Source organism: Benincasa hispida, chromosome 5, assembly GCF_027475165.1.
Source record: "Benincasa hispida cultivar pf3 chromosome 5, pf3_genome.v1.1, whole genome shotgun sequence".
In the NCBI taxonomy this organism is placed as follows: Eukaryota; Viridiplantae; Streptophyta; class Magnoliopsida; order Cucurbitales; family Cucurbitaceae; genus Benincasa; species Benincasa hispida.
The window spans coordinates 10720943-10738905 of NC_143482.1; the positions used below are offsets into that span (position 1 = coordinate 10720943).

Genomic DNA, 17963 nt, shown 5'->3' on the forward strand with positions numbered 1-17963 from the left:
AGTTTTCTTCAAACTTGACCCGGTTTAGCTTCAAAAGGGTTTTAATTGGTTCGGTTCAAGTGGTTCATATCCGATTCAAGCTATTTGGGTCCGGTTTGGAGCGGTACGAGCGGTTCGGAAGCTATTTGGAGTTGTTTCTTGCTGTTTTGTATTTCTTAGGCTTTTGTTTGCTTGTTTATGCCAAAACTAAAACCGTATCAGTATGTGTTTAATTATTTATGCATGTGATGTATGTTATAATTAAATAAATCTTTTATGTGCATATAGTATGCCATGTAGATTTAAAATCCCACCATAGAAAGCATGTTACATGCATAATGTATATGTTATAATCTATTATAATGTGTATAATGCATGTTTAGGGTTTCTGTTATTTAATATAATTGTTATATTAAATTTGAATGCCTTTTATGCATGTTGTGGATGTAAAAGCATGTCTAATTTTTATAAGTTGTTATAAAATTGAGTTAGACATTAAAATCCATAACGAAGATAAGTTGCATACTCACGTAAGTTAAACACTTGTTTTAATAGTTAAAATAGGTCGCTATCTTATAAATCATAGTTACAAACTCAACCGATATATAATCCTATCTAAGGCTGGGGGTACTTAAGTTGATGGTCTACGAAACACCTCCTACCTGAGATATGGCCAAATAATTGAGTGTTGTTAATTGGTTTTATAAGCGTACGTGAGTGGTTGTGAGGTAAGAAAACTGTTTATCACCTAGACAACGTAAGTTTAAATCCATTTATAAGTGTTATACTTGGATAAACCACATAGACTTAGGGTAGTTTATTGAACCTAAGTATAAATTTACCCAAATAATAGAACACTTCAATGGAGTTTAATAACTTATATGATAAAGTTATTAGAATACTTCAATGGGAGATTAATAACATATATGATATGTTATTTTTAGCTCTCACATCCCTTAGAGTTCACAATCGAGATTTAAGCGGTACTTCGTGTCGAAGTGACCTCCATTTAGAAAGTATTTGCATAACTCAAGATTCTGGTGAATAAGGGGAAGTCGTTCAAACATAAATCAAATGTATGATACATAGATTTTAACTTCCACATCTCCACACAATTCAAACCATGAGATTCATATGACGCTTCGTGTCACCCTGGAATTGACCTCCAATCGGAAAGTGTTTGTATGAATCAATAACAAGGTGAACGAGGAAGTAGTTCATAATAAGTGGGTGAAGAATTTGTGTCAACATGTCTTGCGGTCTCTTCCGTTAGTTTGGATCGTGAGATTCCTATGTTGCGCCTGCTAGTTTGCTTTAGGCGGCCCTTGCTAGTCGTTTAACACCGGCTATCCCCTCGGAGGGTTGTAACATAGGATTCGGAACAACTCAAACTCTAGAAATGGAAATGGATAGGATTTCTTAGGTCCATTCTCAACCTTGACTCTCCATTTCGGTAGCATAGTTGGAGTCGACCTCTGAGGCCTAAAAATGAAGGGTTACACTTACAGAATTACTAAAGTGTTAGTAATTTCGGACAAAAAACGGTAACTAAAAGACTATAGGAATAAGAGTTATTCTGGATATAGTGTTTGGTCAAAATTGTTTGCTTTATTGAAGGAGTATATCAACATGTAGCGGAAGCAACAAGGATTAATAAGCATTCTAATTCATTAATTTTGGCTATAAATAAAGCATGCTCATACAATAATAAGAGGGTTTCAAGTCATACCTTTGTAGAACCTCTTGAATCTCGAATTCAGCTGTAAGTCTTCTCCAAATCTTCTTGTGAATCACCTCAAGATCTTCTCTACTATTCTCTTGGAGCTTTAGATTGAGTTGTGGAAATCAAAATAAGTTTGAATGATGGAAATTTGGAGAAGAACACCACTGAAGCAACTTGAAGAACCCTTCTTCAAGCTTACAAGTTTTCAACAAAACTTCAGCAAGTTCTAATAGTTTACATGCCCGATTTCCATTTCCATCTTCTCTATTTATTGCAAGACATTCATGTAAAGAAAAAGGTTGCATGAGATGCAACTCATGCTTGGTGAAAGGAAGAACAAGTGGGAAATTGAGTGAGCTAGTTGGTTAGGTGAGTGGAGAAATCCAACATTTCCCATTTTATGTTTTTTTCCAATTTTGATTTTAATTTACAAATTGATTTCCAAAGTCTATTTTGATTTCAAAAACTGAAATTATTATTAATTTTACAAAATTAATTTCATAAATTAATTTTCTAATAAAATTAATAATATATAATTAATTAAAATTTTTAATTAATTCTAATTAATTTAATATCAAATATTAAATTAATTTTACAAAAATTCCACCTTCATGAATATGAATCCCTATTCATAAATTTAATATTTAAATTATATTTAAATATTAATTAATTCTCCAATTCCGTTTAAGTCGACTCTTCATAGGTTGTTTGTAATAAGGCTAAAGTTGAAAACTTGTTAGGTAAGAAGATAAATACACTATGATCTGATCGTGGAGGAGAGTATATGGACCTCAAATTCTAGAACTATATGATAAAACATGGAATCACGTCCCAACTCTCGGCCCCAAGTACACCTCAACATAAAGGTGCATCAGAAAGGAGAAATAGAACCCTGTTAGACATGGTTCAGTCTACGATGAGTTATGCTCATCTTCCAAACTCGTTTTGTGGATTTGCAGTGGAGACTACATGTTACATTTTGAACAACGTTCCCTCGAAAAGTATTTTTGAAATGCCTTTTGAGTTGTGGAGAGGCTGTAAAGGTAGTTTATGCCACTTCAGGATTTGAGGATATCCGGCCCACGTGCTTGTGGCTAACCCAAAGAAGTTGAAACTGCGTTCAAAATTTTTTCTCTTTGTAGGCTACCCCAAGGAAACGAGGTGTGGATACTTCTATGATCCAAATGACAACAAAGTGTTTGTGTCGACAAATTCTATCTTCTTGGAAGAAGACCACATCCGGGATCATAAACCACGAAGCAAGCTTGTTTTACATGAGATTTCTTGCAAGACTACTGAGGGTTCGATAAGAGTTGTTGAACAGACTGATAAATCAACAAGAGTTATTGATGTCGGTTCATCTAGTCAACCATCTCAAGAGTTGAGATTGCCTCGACGTAGTGGGAGGGTTATGAACCCACTGGAACACTACATAGGTTTAACTGAAGCCCAAAACATCATATATGATGATGAGGTTGATGATCATTGTCTTATAAGTAAGCAATGGAGGATGTTGACAAAGATGAGTGGATTAAAGCCATGAACCAGGAAATTGAGTTTATGTACTTAAATAATTTCTGGAAATTTGTGGATCTGCCTGATCGGGTAAAATCTATACAGTGTAAGTGATCTACAAGAGAAAACGAGGTGTAGATGGAAAGGTGCAGACCTTTAATGCTAGACTCGTGGCAAAGGTTTATACCCAGGTCGAAAGAGTAGACTATAAGGAAACTTTCTCACCTGTTGTCATGATCAAGTCTATCTGGATACTCCTATCCATAGCCACATTTTATGATTATGAGATATGGAAAATGGACATCAAGACTGCCTTTCTTAATGGTAATCTCGAGGAGACTATCTACATGGCTCAACCAGAGGGGTTCATTATTCTAGATCAAGAGTAAAGAGTTTGCAAGCTTAATAGGTCAATTTATGGGCTGAAACAAGCGTGTAGATCAAGGAATATTAGATTTGACAATGCAATCAAATTGTTTGGCTTTGATCAGAACGTTGATGAGCTTTGTGTCTACAAGAAAATCATCAACAACTCAATAGATTTCCTGGTACTGTATGTAGATGATATCCTACTCATTAGAAATGATGTAGGTTTTCTGACTGACATTAAAAAATGACTAGCCACCCAATTCCAAATGAAAGAATTGGGAGAGTCGCAGTATGTTCTAGGGATCCAGATCATTCGGGATTGTAAAAACAAGAGGTTAGCCTTATTCAGGCATGGTACATTGATCAAATGTTGATCGGGTACAAGATGCAGAATTCCAAGAGGGGTTTGTTACCCTTCAGGTATGGAATTGTATTGTCTAAAGAACAGTGTCCTAAGACACTTCAAGAGGTTGAGGAGATGAGATGTATTCCCTATGCTTTGGCTGTTGAAAGCTTAATGTACGCAATGTTATGTACTAGACCTTACATTTGCTATGCAGTAAGGATTGTCAGTTGTTATCAGTCCAATCCAGGATTAGATGATTGGACGACAGTCAAAACGATCTTCAAGTATCTTTAGAGAATGAGGGACTACATGCTCATGTATGGTGATAAGGATTTTATCCTTACAGGATACACAGACTCTGACTTTCAGACTAATAGAGATTCTTGGAAATCGACATCAGGGTCAGTGTTCACTCTAAATGAAGGGGTTGTAGTTTGGCGAAACATTAAGCAAGGATGCATCACGGACTCCACTATGGAAGTCGAATACGTAGCCGCTTGTGAAGTAGCTAAAGAGGCAGTTTGGCTTAGGAAGTTCCTTATAGATTTGGAAGTTGTTCCAAATTTTTCTTTGTTGATCACTCTCTATTTTGATAACAGCGGGGCAGTGGCAAATTTAAAGGAACCTTAGAGTCATTGTAGAGCCAAGCATATTAACGGAAGTATCATTTGATCAGGGAGATTATGCATCGCAGTGGGTGATAGTCACGAAGATCACGTTGGAGCACAACATTGCTTATCCGTTTACAAAGGCTCTCGCGGCTAAAGTGTTCGAGGGTCATCTAGAGAGTCTGGGTCTACAGGACATGCGGCATCTTGTCTAGGGCAAGTGGGAGATGATACTGGGGGTATAGAGTATGCCTTAGTTTATTGTATATTGTACTGATTTTTCATGTATTGTACATTAGTCTTCCGAGACATTAAAAAAGTAGAAGATTGTTGGGATTGGGGTCCTAATTCTCCCGGAGTCTCGTAGTTTGTAAACATTGTACACACATTATTATTAATAAAATAAGAGTTATTTTATTTTCATTTATTCATATCCGATAAACAAAGATCCGTGGTTATTATATGTAAACTTAAGCATGTATATGAGATATACAAGTGGATCATGCCTTAAGTAATAACCTAAATGGTCTGTAGTATAAGAATAAAGGAGGGATACTTAAGTAAGACTGAACCACGAGATGATTAGTCTCTTTATATAACATCGTTGATAATTGAGACTTACATCTCACTAAAATGACCATAGGTGACATGACTTTAATCCTGAGTGTTTTGGAAACTCCTGCCTTTGAGGGCAATCCTTTGATTAGTATGGGTGAGAGTGACCAGATTGCCAACTCGACAAGCCTACCTTTTTGGAGATTTGTCTGATTGAGGAGCTGGGAACTCAGTTACATAAAATGAAATTCACTCCTTCCCCGAAGCAGGGGTAAGTAGATAGATTGCTCCCTTAAAAGCTGATTCTAGGTCTTGAACATAGTGGCCACATCCTCTCTTTGGAAGAAAGGACCCAATCATAGTAAAACTATGACTTATTGTTCATTAGAAGAATCAGTGGTACTTAAGGAGTTAGATGTAACTACAGGGGTAAAATTGTAAATTGACTCAACTATATTTACGAGTGATTTGTGAAGGGTTATTGCACTATTGATTGGTTGATATGGGCACAGAAATATATATGTAGTGAGAAGAGTGCAGCTGTCGGTCTTTAGTGGAGTGCTCGGCAGTTAACGGATGGTGGATCCCGTGACTAAAGAGTTTAGTCGATTATTCATATATCGTTCGAGCTTCAAGCTACAGGTCCATAAGGTCTCCTAGGTAGCTCAATGGGTTCAAGTTGAGAATAAGATTTTGGGGTTGATTTGAAGTGTTCAAATTGACAAGAGGAAATTCAATTATATGTGATATAATTTGTGTAATGTATGAGATACATTATTTGGAGGAATTGATATAAATATGATTTATATCAAGTACCATAAAATAGAAAAAGAACTATGGTTTATATGTTTCATGAGATGAAATATTAAAACTATAGGTTATAAATATAATATGATAAGTTGGTTATCATATTTACTTATAATATATTAATTATATGATAATTAATTTCTTTTTCTCTAATAACTGATTGAGTGGGGGGTTATTGGAAGTTTTATGGTAATCGTGAGATAAAAGAAAAATTGTTTTCCTAAATTTAGAAGTTACATTATTCGGAAAGAACTCACGAAGACAAGATATCAAGTGAAAGAGTTTCACTAAGCGATAGCATTAACAAAGACTAAATTATTGTGTAGAGTTGACTATATGATAGTCATGCAGCTGATCGTTGCTACACGATCGGGTGGCTAAGTATATACGATAGGCTGTCATTTACTAAATGATCGAGCACATCGTCTATGCGGTAGACAGTTTCTTATCTCTCACTTGCTCGATCATCTACACGATCGTAGACCTCCAGTCTCTTTCTTAAGCCAAGATCATACAGAGCCCACAACTTCTATATTCTCACACCGAGAATACCAAGGTAACTATTGTGGTGGTGTCTTTACTCAGTTCGTGAATCAAGTGGGACTCGATTGGTTTCATGGAAGCTGTGTTCGTTGTGTTCGTGTTGTGTTCTATTTGTTGCATTTGAGGGTTGTGTTGGACGGATTGAAGATTGATCGAGGGATTCTTGAAGAATGGTTCTTCAAAGGTATGCGTACTTTATCCCTTGATTCTATGGTAGCATGCTATAATTTCTGTATATGCATGACCTGTTAAATTCCATTCTTAGACTGTAATTGTTTATGTTCAATCTGAATGGAATTTGGAACGATCCCTTCTGCTGCTCATGGAAATCCTCATATTTGATTTCCTTCGAATAGGTAACATGACCTTAATCCTGAGTGAGTTGTGAACTCCAGCCTCTGAGGGCAGTCCTTTGATTTGTATGGGTGGAAATGACCAGATCACCGATTTAATAAGCCTACCATTTTGGGGATTCATCTAACTGAGGAGCTGGGAACTCAGCTACACAAGATGGAATTCATTCCTTCCCCAAAGTAGGGGTAAGTAGATAAATTGCTCCCTTAAGAGCTGATTTCGGGTCTTGAACAATGTAGCGCCACACCCTCTCTTGGCCCGAGAGGCGTTATTCATTAGAGAGATCAGTGGTACTTAAGGAGTTAGATATAACTACAAGGGGCAAACGGTAAATTGGCCCAGCTGTACTTATGAGCGATTTATGAAGGTTCATTGTACTATTGATTGGTTATATCCAATGGACCTAGAAATATATCTGTAGTGCGAAGAGTGCAACTGTCGATCTTTAGTGAAGTGTTTGGCAGTTAACAGATGGTGGATAATGTGATTAAAGAGTTTAATAAGTTATTCACCTACCGTTGGAGCTTCAAGCTACAGGTCCATGAGGTCCCCTTGGTAGCTCAATGAATTTAAGTTGAGATTTAGTTTTTTGGTTAATTTGAAATGTTCAAATTAATAAGAGGGAATTTGACTATATATGATATAATTAAATTCATTCAATTATATATGATATAATTGATATAATGTATTTGATATATTATTGTTTAATTAGAGGAACAAATATTTGAATATGATTCAAATATATTTTCTATGAATTAGATTCATAGTTTTTAGATTTAATATAAATATGATATATATTAAATACCATAAAATAGAGAAAAAGAACTATGGTTTATATATTGTATATGATGCAATATTAAAACTATAGGTTATAAATATAATATGATAAGTTAGTTATCATATTTATTTATAATTATTAATTATTTGATAATTAAATTCTTTTTTCTCTATAACCACCCTTAGTGGGAAATTATTCGGTTATGTGGCAAAATGGGATAAATGAAATTGGTTTTGATTATTCCAAAGAACTAGTGAAATTCACTATCGAGTACACAATCGAGTAACTAATCGATTGGAGTTGAGAGCCTATGCAACAGTCTCAGTTTCCCTAAACGACAAAGTGTCTTTGTTATATGATAGCCTTGTGCCTACTCGATCGTCTTCCTCCTCAAACTCTAAACTTCCCCTTTAACCAAAATTAGCCAGAGTCTACCACTCCTCGATTCTCATACCGAGAATATCAAGGCCACCAAGTGGTAGTGTTCTGTTGGTTTGATGATCGAGTTGCTGCTTCCTGCTTGTTCGAGGGAGTTCATGACTTGTTTGTTGCGTTCGTGAATGTGTACTATCGAGCGATTTACTTGAAGAACAGTTCTTCAAAGGTATAGTCTCTTGATCCTTTGTTTTTATTTCAAAGCATGTTGTAATTTAGTTTCTGATGCATAATCTGTTCTGTATAAATGTAAATATATGCGTTTAATCACAATGGGATTTGGACGATCCACTTCCGCTCAAAAGTACTCTGTAAATAGAGTTCCTTCAATTGGTATCAAAGGTTCTTTATAAATATTAGTATGCATGATTAAATTACTTAAAGCATGCTCATACATCATATAATATAAGAGTTATAATATATGTATGCATTAAAGCATATCCATGCATCATTTATATTATACATGTTATAATATAAGGTTGTATGTTAGCATGGAATGTGTGCTTAGTTCATTACTTTTTTATATAAAAGTTATATATTAGTAATGAACGAACATTGCATGAAGCATGACACTTAGGTTTATTTATAAAAGTTATAAATATCTTGTGAATGTCTAGCTAGCAATGTGGATGGTTTTAATTATTTCTTTTTTATAAGAGTTATAATTAATGAAATTAGAATTAAAATCAAATATCAATTATATGGATAAGATTCATATACGTGAATTTAATATAAATGTGATTTATATTAAATACCATGTATTGTTGAGAGAAAATAAAATCTATAAGTTATGTTGTATTTGATGCAATATAAAACTATAGGCTATATGTTATATTTGATATAACATAGAGTGTGTATATATATAATAAAGTAGTTATTATATATATATATATATATATTAGTAATTTAATTGAAATTAATTAAAGGGAAGGAGTTACAACTCCCTCCCCCCATTCTCTCAGTTAATTTACGTGGATTGTGGAAAAGATTGAGTTGGTTGGAGATTCATCTTCTTCCTCAATTCTCTCTAAGAGAAGAGTTCTCTCTGGAAAAATAAAAAACAAAGAAGAAAAATTCTTCTCATCCCTCTCCTCCTCTCCATCTTCTTCTTTCTTCCAAGGATTCAAGCAAAACTCATAACTCTTGCTTGAATCATTTATCCCAAGAGAATACAGAGGGTTCTCAAGTGGTGGTGTCCCTTTCGAAGAAAGAGATCCGCATGGAAAAAGTGATCCGTTCGTGGCGTGTACGTGGGAGTTCTTGAAGAAAAGGTTCTTCAAAGGTAAGGGTTTCTGAAACCCTAAGTATTTTATTTAAAAGCATGCTAGAATTTAAGAAAATGCATATTTTGTTCTTATTTACTGTAAAACTTATATTCAATGAATAATGGATCTTTTTTAATTATGACATTTATAATACTTATCTTGCTTCCGCTCAAAGTATGCTATAATAATCTTGCTTCCACTCAAAGGATCTTTTTCAAAAATTTCCTTCAATTATGACATTTATAATACTTATGATGCATGATTAAATGCATAACCTATGGTGGGATTTTCTATATGGCATATATGATGACGTATAAAAGTAAATAAATCGTACATCAAATACATAATTTAAAGTGCAATATATGGACCGAGATTGGAATCCTAAACAATTAATTAAATTAATATAACTTTTATATTAATTTAATAATTAGAAAACTAACTATTACATATGATCAGTAGTTGAACCAGACCAAAACAGATGAACCAAGCCACGAATTGTGCGAATCGCTCAAACCCACGAACTGCACGCGAACCGGCCGAACCATAACTGCACCGCGCGAAATTTCCATCTCGGGGCATTGCAACGTTGTGTCCCAGCATTACGATGCTATGGAAAATTTCTTCTATTCACCTCTTCGCAGCATCGCAACACTAGGACATAGCGCTGCAACGCTGCTATTCTCCGATTTGGCATCGCAACACTAGTGGCCTACGTATAGTCGTGATTTCCACCATCTATGCTCCAATTTGTGCCTCATTTTATCTAGAACTTTTCCAGAACAAATAACGATCGACCCGGACTATGAATATATATACTTGTTTACATAAATTATGCTCAAAACACTAGGCCCTTACAAACCAATTTGTAAAGTAAACAGTAAATCTAAAGACCAATACCGATAAAAACATCCATAAATTGCACAAGCAACATTCATCAACATGAAACGCATCAAAAAATGCAGTACCTACCATAAACGAATTTTAATTCCAAAAATTTGAAAAATTAGGAACCAAAAACGTCGCTCTGATACTAGTTGAAGGAACTGTGAAGTTTGAAGCAAAAGCGGGATCGTGTCCCCATTTTCAAATTTACATAGTGGATTAAAATTACAGAAGATATAATTATGCGTTCTATACAAACTTATAGCGTGCTTAACAAAAGAGAAAGGAAGAATATTAGGGTTTAGTCATATTACCTTTGAAGACAATGAAATCTTCACGAAATCCTTTCCAATAAAGATCACGAACAAAACCGGCAACACCCAATTTGGCCACCAACACAAGATAATCCTCTATATTCTCCTTTAGGGTATGAGAATTACAAAAGTTTTGTCGACTCTGTTGATTTGGGGAGAGGGAGAGAATTTTTGTTAGATAAGAGATTTTTCTTTTGTGAGAATGCAAGACCTTTTTCTTTTCACATACAAACATTCTGTGTCTTGGGAAAAGAAGATCGTTCATCTCCAACCTCCCACTCACAATCGTTATTGAGAGAAAATAGAGAACCCTTATTTAATTTAATTCAAAATTAAAACTAAATTAAATTAAATTTAATATACATATATGATCATTATCATATGTTATACATTAAACTATATGTTGTATCGAATATAACACATAATCTATAGTTTTTATATTGTATCAAATACAATATATCTATAGTTAAAATTCTCTCAATAATGAACAATAAGTCATAGTCCAACTATGACCAAACCCCTCTTGGGCCAACAGAGGGTGTGGCGCCACATTGTTCAAGCCTCAGAATCAGCCCTTAAAGAAGTAATTTATCTACTTACCCCGATATTAGGAAATGAGTGAATTCCGTCTTGTATAGTTGTGTTCCTAGCTCCCTAATCAAACGAATCCCAAAATGGTGGGACATTGAGTCGGTGAACTAACCACTCTCACCCGTTCAAATCAAAGGATCACTTTCATAAGCAGAAGTTCATAATTCACTCAGGATTCAGGTCATGTCACCTATGGTCAACCTGGTGAAAAGTAAGTCTCTACTATTAACGGTGTTATATAATGAGACAACTCATTTCGTTGTCCGGTCTTATACAAACCCTTTTGTATAGAACACCCTCGCTCATATGTCTCTACATGAATAATCAAGATCAAATCATTTGTAGAACTTTATAACAGTTGGTAACATCTACAAAGCTAGTCGTATTTGTAGTATCACTAGGATAAGGTACCCAACTTTATCCATCTACTACAAACCGTTCTGACTATCACTTAAACATAATCCACTTGTATGTCTCTACATACATGCTTAAGCTACAGAAGATAAATTTGGATATTTGTTTATTGGTTTTATGGGTTAATGTTACTAAATGTCGAATAAAATACATTAGATTTTATTAAATATATAAATTGTTTGTACAATACAATTACAAACTACAAGACCCACGAGATTTAGGGAATCAACTCCAATAAAGGGATTGAAAGAAAAAACTGCTAGCATTATCCCAAGCAACGAATATAAAAAAAAATGTTGATTCGATATTCGACGCGAAATTCCAAGAAGGGTTTATTACCTTTCAGGCACATGATTCACTTTTCTAAGGAATAATGTCCTAAGACACCTCAAGAAGTTGAGGATATGAGACGCATTCCCTATGCCTCAACTGTGGGCAACTTAATGTATGTTATGCTCTACACTAGGCCTAATATTTGATATGCAGTGGGAATAGTCAGTAGGTACCAGTTCAATCCAGGGTTAGACCATGGGACAATGGTTAAGAACATCCTTAAGTATCTTCAGAGAACAAGGGACTACATGTTGGTGTATGAGGCTAAGGATTTGATCCTTATAGGATACATCGACTCTAACTTTCAGACTGGAAAATGGTTCTAGGAATCCACATTAGGGTTAGTGTTCACCGTTAACGGGGGTGCTATAGTTTGGAGAATCATCAAGTAGAGATGCATAGAAGATACCTCTATGGAATTTGAGTATGTAACTGCTTGTGAAACAGCTAAGGAAGCCATTTGGCTCAAGAAGTTCCTTACAGATTTGAAAGTTGCTCCAAATATGGGCTTACCCATTACATTATACTGTGACAACAATGGGGTTGTAGCCAACTCGAAAAAACCTCACAGCCACAAATGAGGAAAGCATATAGAGAGAAAGTATCACCTAATATGGGAGATAATGCAATAAGGACACGTGATCGTCACAAAGATCGCTTCAAAGCACAACATTGTTGATCCATTTATGAAGGATCTCTCAACTAAAGTGTTCCAAGGCCATCTAAAGAGTCTAGGTCTATGAGACATGTATATAGTATAAGCTAGGGCAAGTGGGAGGTGTGTAATGGGTATAAGAATGCCCTAGTTTATTGTATATGTATATTTACTTTTCATGTAATGTATATTATATCTTGACATTTTCACCTTTGGATTATTTACTGTATATACATCCCACTAACCGGTGTTTTAACTCAAGTGGGAGTTTATTGGATTTTATGCCGTAAAACTCGAAGATAGTAAATGTAACATTTGACTGATCATTAATAAAGTGTTATTAATGTTTATTACAATAAATCGTTATTACTCCTTGTATTTATCTTGCCTAAATAACCCTAGTATGATAAACTAGCATCTTAGACTGATGTATAAGTCTTGAACTGTATGTGGAGACATATGGGGACCAGTATTCAAGATACAACCTAAAGGGTCTATAATATATGAATAAGGTTGGGTACCTTATCGTGGTGATATTATGGATACGACCACTTTGCATTTGATATAAACGCAATGATCTAACGTGTTAGTGTAAGGAACATGCGAGTTGGAGTATCCTATGCAATGAGTTTGCATAAGATCGGACCACGAAATAGTAACCGCGAGATGTAACACCATTGACTAGTTAGATTTCTATTTCACTAGGATGACCTAGGCAACTAAGTCTTAATCCTGAGTGAGTTATGGACTCCTATTCATGAAAGATTGTCATTTGATTTGTATAGGTGAGAATGGTCAATTCGCCGACTCAATAAGCCACCATTTTAGGAACAATACCGAGTGGGGAGTTGGAAATATAATTCACGAGATGGAATTCACTCCTTCCCGACTTTAGGGTAAGTAGATGAGTATTCCCTTAAGTGGTATCACCGGGTCTTGAACAAAGGGTCCTACCTTCTCACTGGTTCGAGAGAGATTTCTATTTAATGGTAGGACCATAAATAGGTTGTTCATTAGAGGAGCACTGGTACTTAAGGATGTAGAGGTAACCTAGGGGTAAAACGGTAATTTGATCCAACTGGCATTATGAACACTCGTGAAGGACAAACTTGCTATTATTGGTCAATATCTGTGGACACAGAAATATATTTACAATGAGAAGAGTGCAGTTGTGGGTCTATAGTGGAGTGTATCCACAGTTAAGGAATGTTGATTAACTTAGTTAATGAATTTAGTTAATTAATATCATATCGTTGGAGCTTCTGATCTGTAGATCCATTAGGTCGCACTGGTAGCTCACAAAAGGTATTAAGGTAATTATAGTAATTTGAAATGTTCAAATTTACTAAGGAAAATAATATAATGTATGTTGATACAATATAATATAAAGTTTATATTTTAATTAAACTTTCTAATATAAATCTATTTTGAATTTGATTCAAAAATTAATTTAAGGGAGAACTAAATATTTGAAGGAGTTCAAATGTTAATTTTAATATGAAGTGAGTTCGTATTAAAACTATAGGTTAAAATTAATGCACATTAAAATTATAGGATATGAGAGAAAGATAATTGAATGTGATTCAATTATAAGATTAAATTAAATATATGATATTTAATTTAATGATTAGTTAATTAGATAATTAATTAATTAATTTAATAAATTGAATCAAAACTATGGGTTATGTGGGAGATATTCATTTAAATATGATTTAAATGAAATAGTTAATTAAATATTGATTTAATTTATTAATTTTTTTAATTAATTAAATATAATTTATTTAAATTAAATTAATGATCAGTTAAAGTAGCTGATCTCTCACACGTGGAAGGCTGAACTTGGTCTTCTCTCACCCTAACCAAACGTCACACGTTTTGGGAAGTTTTTGTATTCTTCCTTCATTATTCGCATGAAGGAGGTGGATCTAAAAAGGGATCGGCTCTGAGTTTTTAATCCTCTTGTTGGTTTTTCTCTCTAAAAAAAGGAGTTTTTTTTTTTCCAAGAAAATACTCTGAGAAGTCTTCTACTTTCAATCCCAAGAGAATACCGATGAAACCATAATGGTGGTGTTGTTTGGATTGAAGAGATCGTGATCTTGGTGTATTGCTGAGAAGAATTGGTGAAGCCCTCTAGAGTCAGAACATAGGTTTGTTTCACAGTTCCTATTCTCTGTAGGTTTATTCAAATTCTTTTTCAACACATTCTAGCCTATGTTTTACAGAAGATTTATCTAATTAGAATACTGTAAAATTTGCCAAGGTATAACTATTTTATTTGTTAATTAAAAATGAGGTTTGGTTCTTTGATCGTCTTCTACTGCGTGGGGCATTAAACCCTACACTAGGGACTTGTAAAAGTGGAAAGAGTGGGAGTACAAGTCCTTCCCCGGACGGGCGGGCTCGGATATGGGCGAAAAAAATATAGTTTTCTTTCTTTTTTGTTTTATCTTTTTTTAGCCATAAAACCCTTAAACCGTTGAAACTCAATTGTATTAAATTAATTGTGCCATTATCTAGATTTGGAATTAATTTTCCAAATGTTTTTTTTACCGTTGGTCTTCTTGCCAGAAGTTACAGAAAGTCTTCTTCTTCTCCATTGCTTTTACAAAACCAAAAGTTACAAATCTAAAAAAACAAATCTTATTGATTCTTTCTTCTTCCTCTTCATTCTGAGCAAATGATCTTCTCTCAATTTTATTCTAAACCTCCATCTGACGAATGCACATCCGACAATGGGTATTGTGTAAATCTTGGAAAGCAATCGACAAGAATGATTTGTACCACGGTTGTGTCAAATCATTCCCAACACTAACTTACATACATAATAAACCCTAACATACAACTTCACATAACTAAGATGCCATAAAAAAGCCTAAACCCCTTGATGTGCACTAATATAAAAGTATATTGTAATTTTATTCTTTGTATGAAATAAGAGTATTTTGTCTACCTCAAGTAAAATGGTTATATGTAAGAATGATAAACTATATGGTAAACAAGTGTTGAGATTTTGAAAAAAAAAAAATATGTGTGTACGATTGAAGTGTTAAACAAAAAGTTAAAGCAAACAAAAATAACCGCATAAAAAAGCATAGTTTTTTAAATTAAAAAAAAAAAATTGCACCACATATCCCTTACTTGATATAATTCAAATTTGCATCTTAAATACAGACTTTCTAACTCTAAACTAAACAACTATGCATTCCGATCACATACTATCTAACTCCACACACACATATTAACTCCACGAACATATTGACTCCAATGATTTTAGAACTCAACTCAGCACTCTAGATAGTCCATTAATATTTAAAAATGCGACATTTAGAAAACATAATAGCAACTAAACCCAAAACCTAGAGACAAAAAATATATTTTTTCAAAAATAATATTAAAGAAACACTCAACCTTTTATTAGCTAGCATACACTTATAATGTATAGTATCTCAATCACATCTAAAAAAAACTCAATCTAGTTTGAACACAAAGAGAGAAAAGGAAAAAGACAATTTATTCTTTACTATTTGTACATTCTCTTACTCTCTCAACACTCTCCTCTTCATCTCTCACCCAAAAAATGGCACTGAACAAGACAGTAATGGGAGCCATAAACTTCATAGCCATGGTTGTATCAATCCCCATCATCGGCGCCGGAATCTGGCTCGCCACGCAACAAGACAATGCCTGTGTTCAAATCCTACAATGGCCTATCATCATTTTTGGTGTCGTTGTCCTTCTCGTTGCCATTGCCGGCTTCATTGGAGCCTTTTGTCGCATAACTTGGCTTCTCCTTGTTTACCTTGTGGCTATGCTGATTCTCATTGTTCTTCTTGGTTGCTTAGTGGGTTTCATTTATATGGTTACCATTAGAGGGTCTGGCCATTTGGAGCCTAATAGAAGTTACTTGGAGTATCATCTTGATGACTTTTCTGGGTTTCTTAGGCATAGAGTTCAAAGCTCTTTTAAATGGGATTTGATTCGAAGTTGTTTGAGTTCTTCTTCTATGTGTGCTGAGTTGAATCAAAGCTTTCGCATGGCTCAGGATTTCTTTACTGCTCCCATTACTCCTCTTCAGGTATATACATTTCTCTCTTTTTGTTAGGATTGTGATTGCTAAAAACCCGTTTGATAAGGTTGTATGCATTTTCTGTTCTTTGTAATTGTTGTTTGTTTGGGCATCAAAGCGAAATTTGATTTTTTGTTTTTAGTTTTTAAAAATTATGTATTCTACTTCCAAATTTCTTGTTTTTTTTTTTTTATATACTTGATTTAATTAATATTTTCAAAAACCAAGCCAAGTTTTAGAAATTATTAAAAAAAATAATAATTTTCAAAAAACATGTATTTTTACTAAAGAAAAATGAAAACTATGATAAGAAATTGAAAGGAAATATGCTTTGTTTTCAAAAATCAATTACCAAATGAACTTTATTTTTTTTGTTTTAAACAGTGAGCTTGTAATTAACCACTAGGTCCCACATATGAGTTTTTTTTTTTTTGTTATATACTTTTAAAAAATGATTTTAAAATACAAGCAAAAACGTTGTTTGAAAACCATACTAAGAATTTATGACAAAAACAAAATTAATAGTTATCAAACATGATCATAGTGTTTGAACAAAAAAAACAAATTACGTTTTAAAAAAACACTTTTAATCCTATAATTACTTTTATATAAGTAACAATTTAGTATATGAACTTTGATATAATTTATATAATCCCTATTATAAAAAAAGATATTAATAAGATTTGATGAAATTATTTTATATATGTTGATCCCAAAGCTTATAAGAGACTAGATGTGTATTAACTTGTTACAAACTTAAAACAAGAACTTTCTGAAATATTATACAATAAACTCCATATACTAAATTATTATAAATGAACAAAAGTTTGCGAATTAAAACATATAATATTCGTTCTAAAGATCAAAGGTCAGAATTTCCACCGAACGACACTCGTAAAAGTGAACCAATCAAACCCTAATTTAGAGAAGTGAGAGAGAGTGTGTTTTTGTTGTTCTGAGAATGGAAGTGAAATTTTTTGACACAGTCAGGATGCTGCAAGCCACCAACATTATGTGGATACACATTTGTGAACCCAACATATTGGATAATGCCTATAAACAATGGTGCTGACATGGATTGTTTGAAGTGGAACAATGACCAAACTCAGCTTTGTTATGGTTGTGATTCTTGCAAGGCTGGTTTGCTTGAGAGTTTGAAGAATCAATGGAGGAAGGCTGATATTATACTCCTCTTGTCTCTTATTGCTCTCATTTCTATCTATATGATTGCTTTTTGTGTCTTTAGAAATGCCAAAACTGAGAAACTCTTTGACAAATACAAGCAAGCCCAACCTCAACCATATGTCTAATATATGCACAAGTTTTGGTTTTGGGCTCTTTGTTTGAAAATTTATTTATGCACCAACTAATGGGGATGTCTGGCTAAGATGTAATTTGTTTTATAAGATTTGGGATTTTAAATTTGGGTAA

General features: G+C 33.9%; 1 protein-coding gene across 1 annotated transcript; it reads left to right on the forward strand.

Annotated features, from left to right (window-relative positions):
* The first annotated feature begins 15904 nt into the window (after nt 1-15904).
* LOC120078384 (protein TORNADO 2-like) lies at nt 15905-17963 on the forward strand. Its single transcript, XM_039032650.2, has 2 exons — nt 15905-16541; nt 17519-17963. The coding sequence occupies exons 1-2, from the start codon at nt 16044-16046 to the stop codon at nt 17840-17842; spliced, it is 822 nt and encodes a 273-aa protein (XP_038888578.1). The 5' UTR covers nt 15905-16043; the 3' UTR covers nt 17843-17963.

Bases quoted from the DNA above. Each gene is read 5' to 3' on its own strand.
- LOC120078384 (XM_039032650.2), top strand. From the start codon at position 16,044: ATGGCACTGAACAAGACAGTAATGGGAGCCATAAACTTCATAGCCATG. The intron at 16,542-17,518 runs GTATATACATTT...TTTTTGACACAG, and splicing joins CTCCCATTACTCCTCTTCAG to TCAGGATGCTGCAAGCCACC.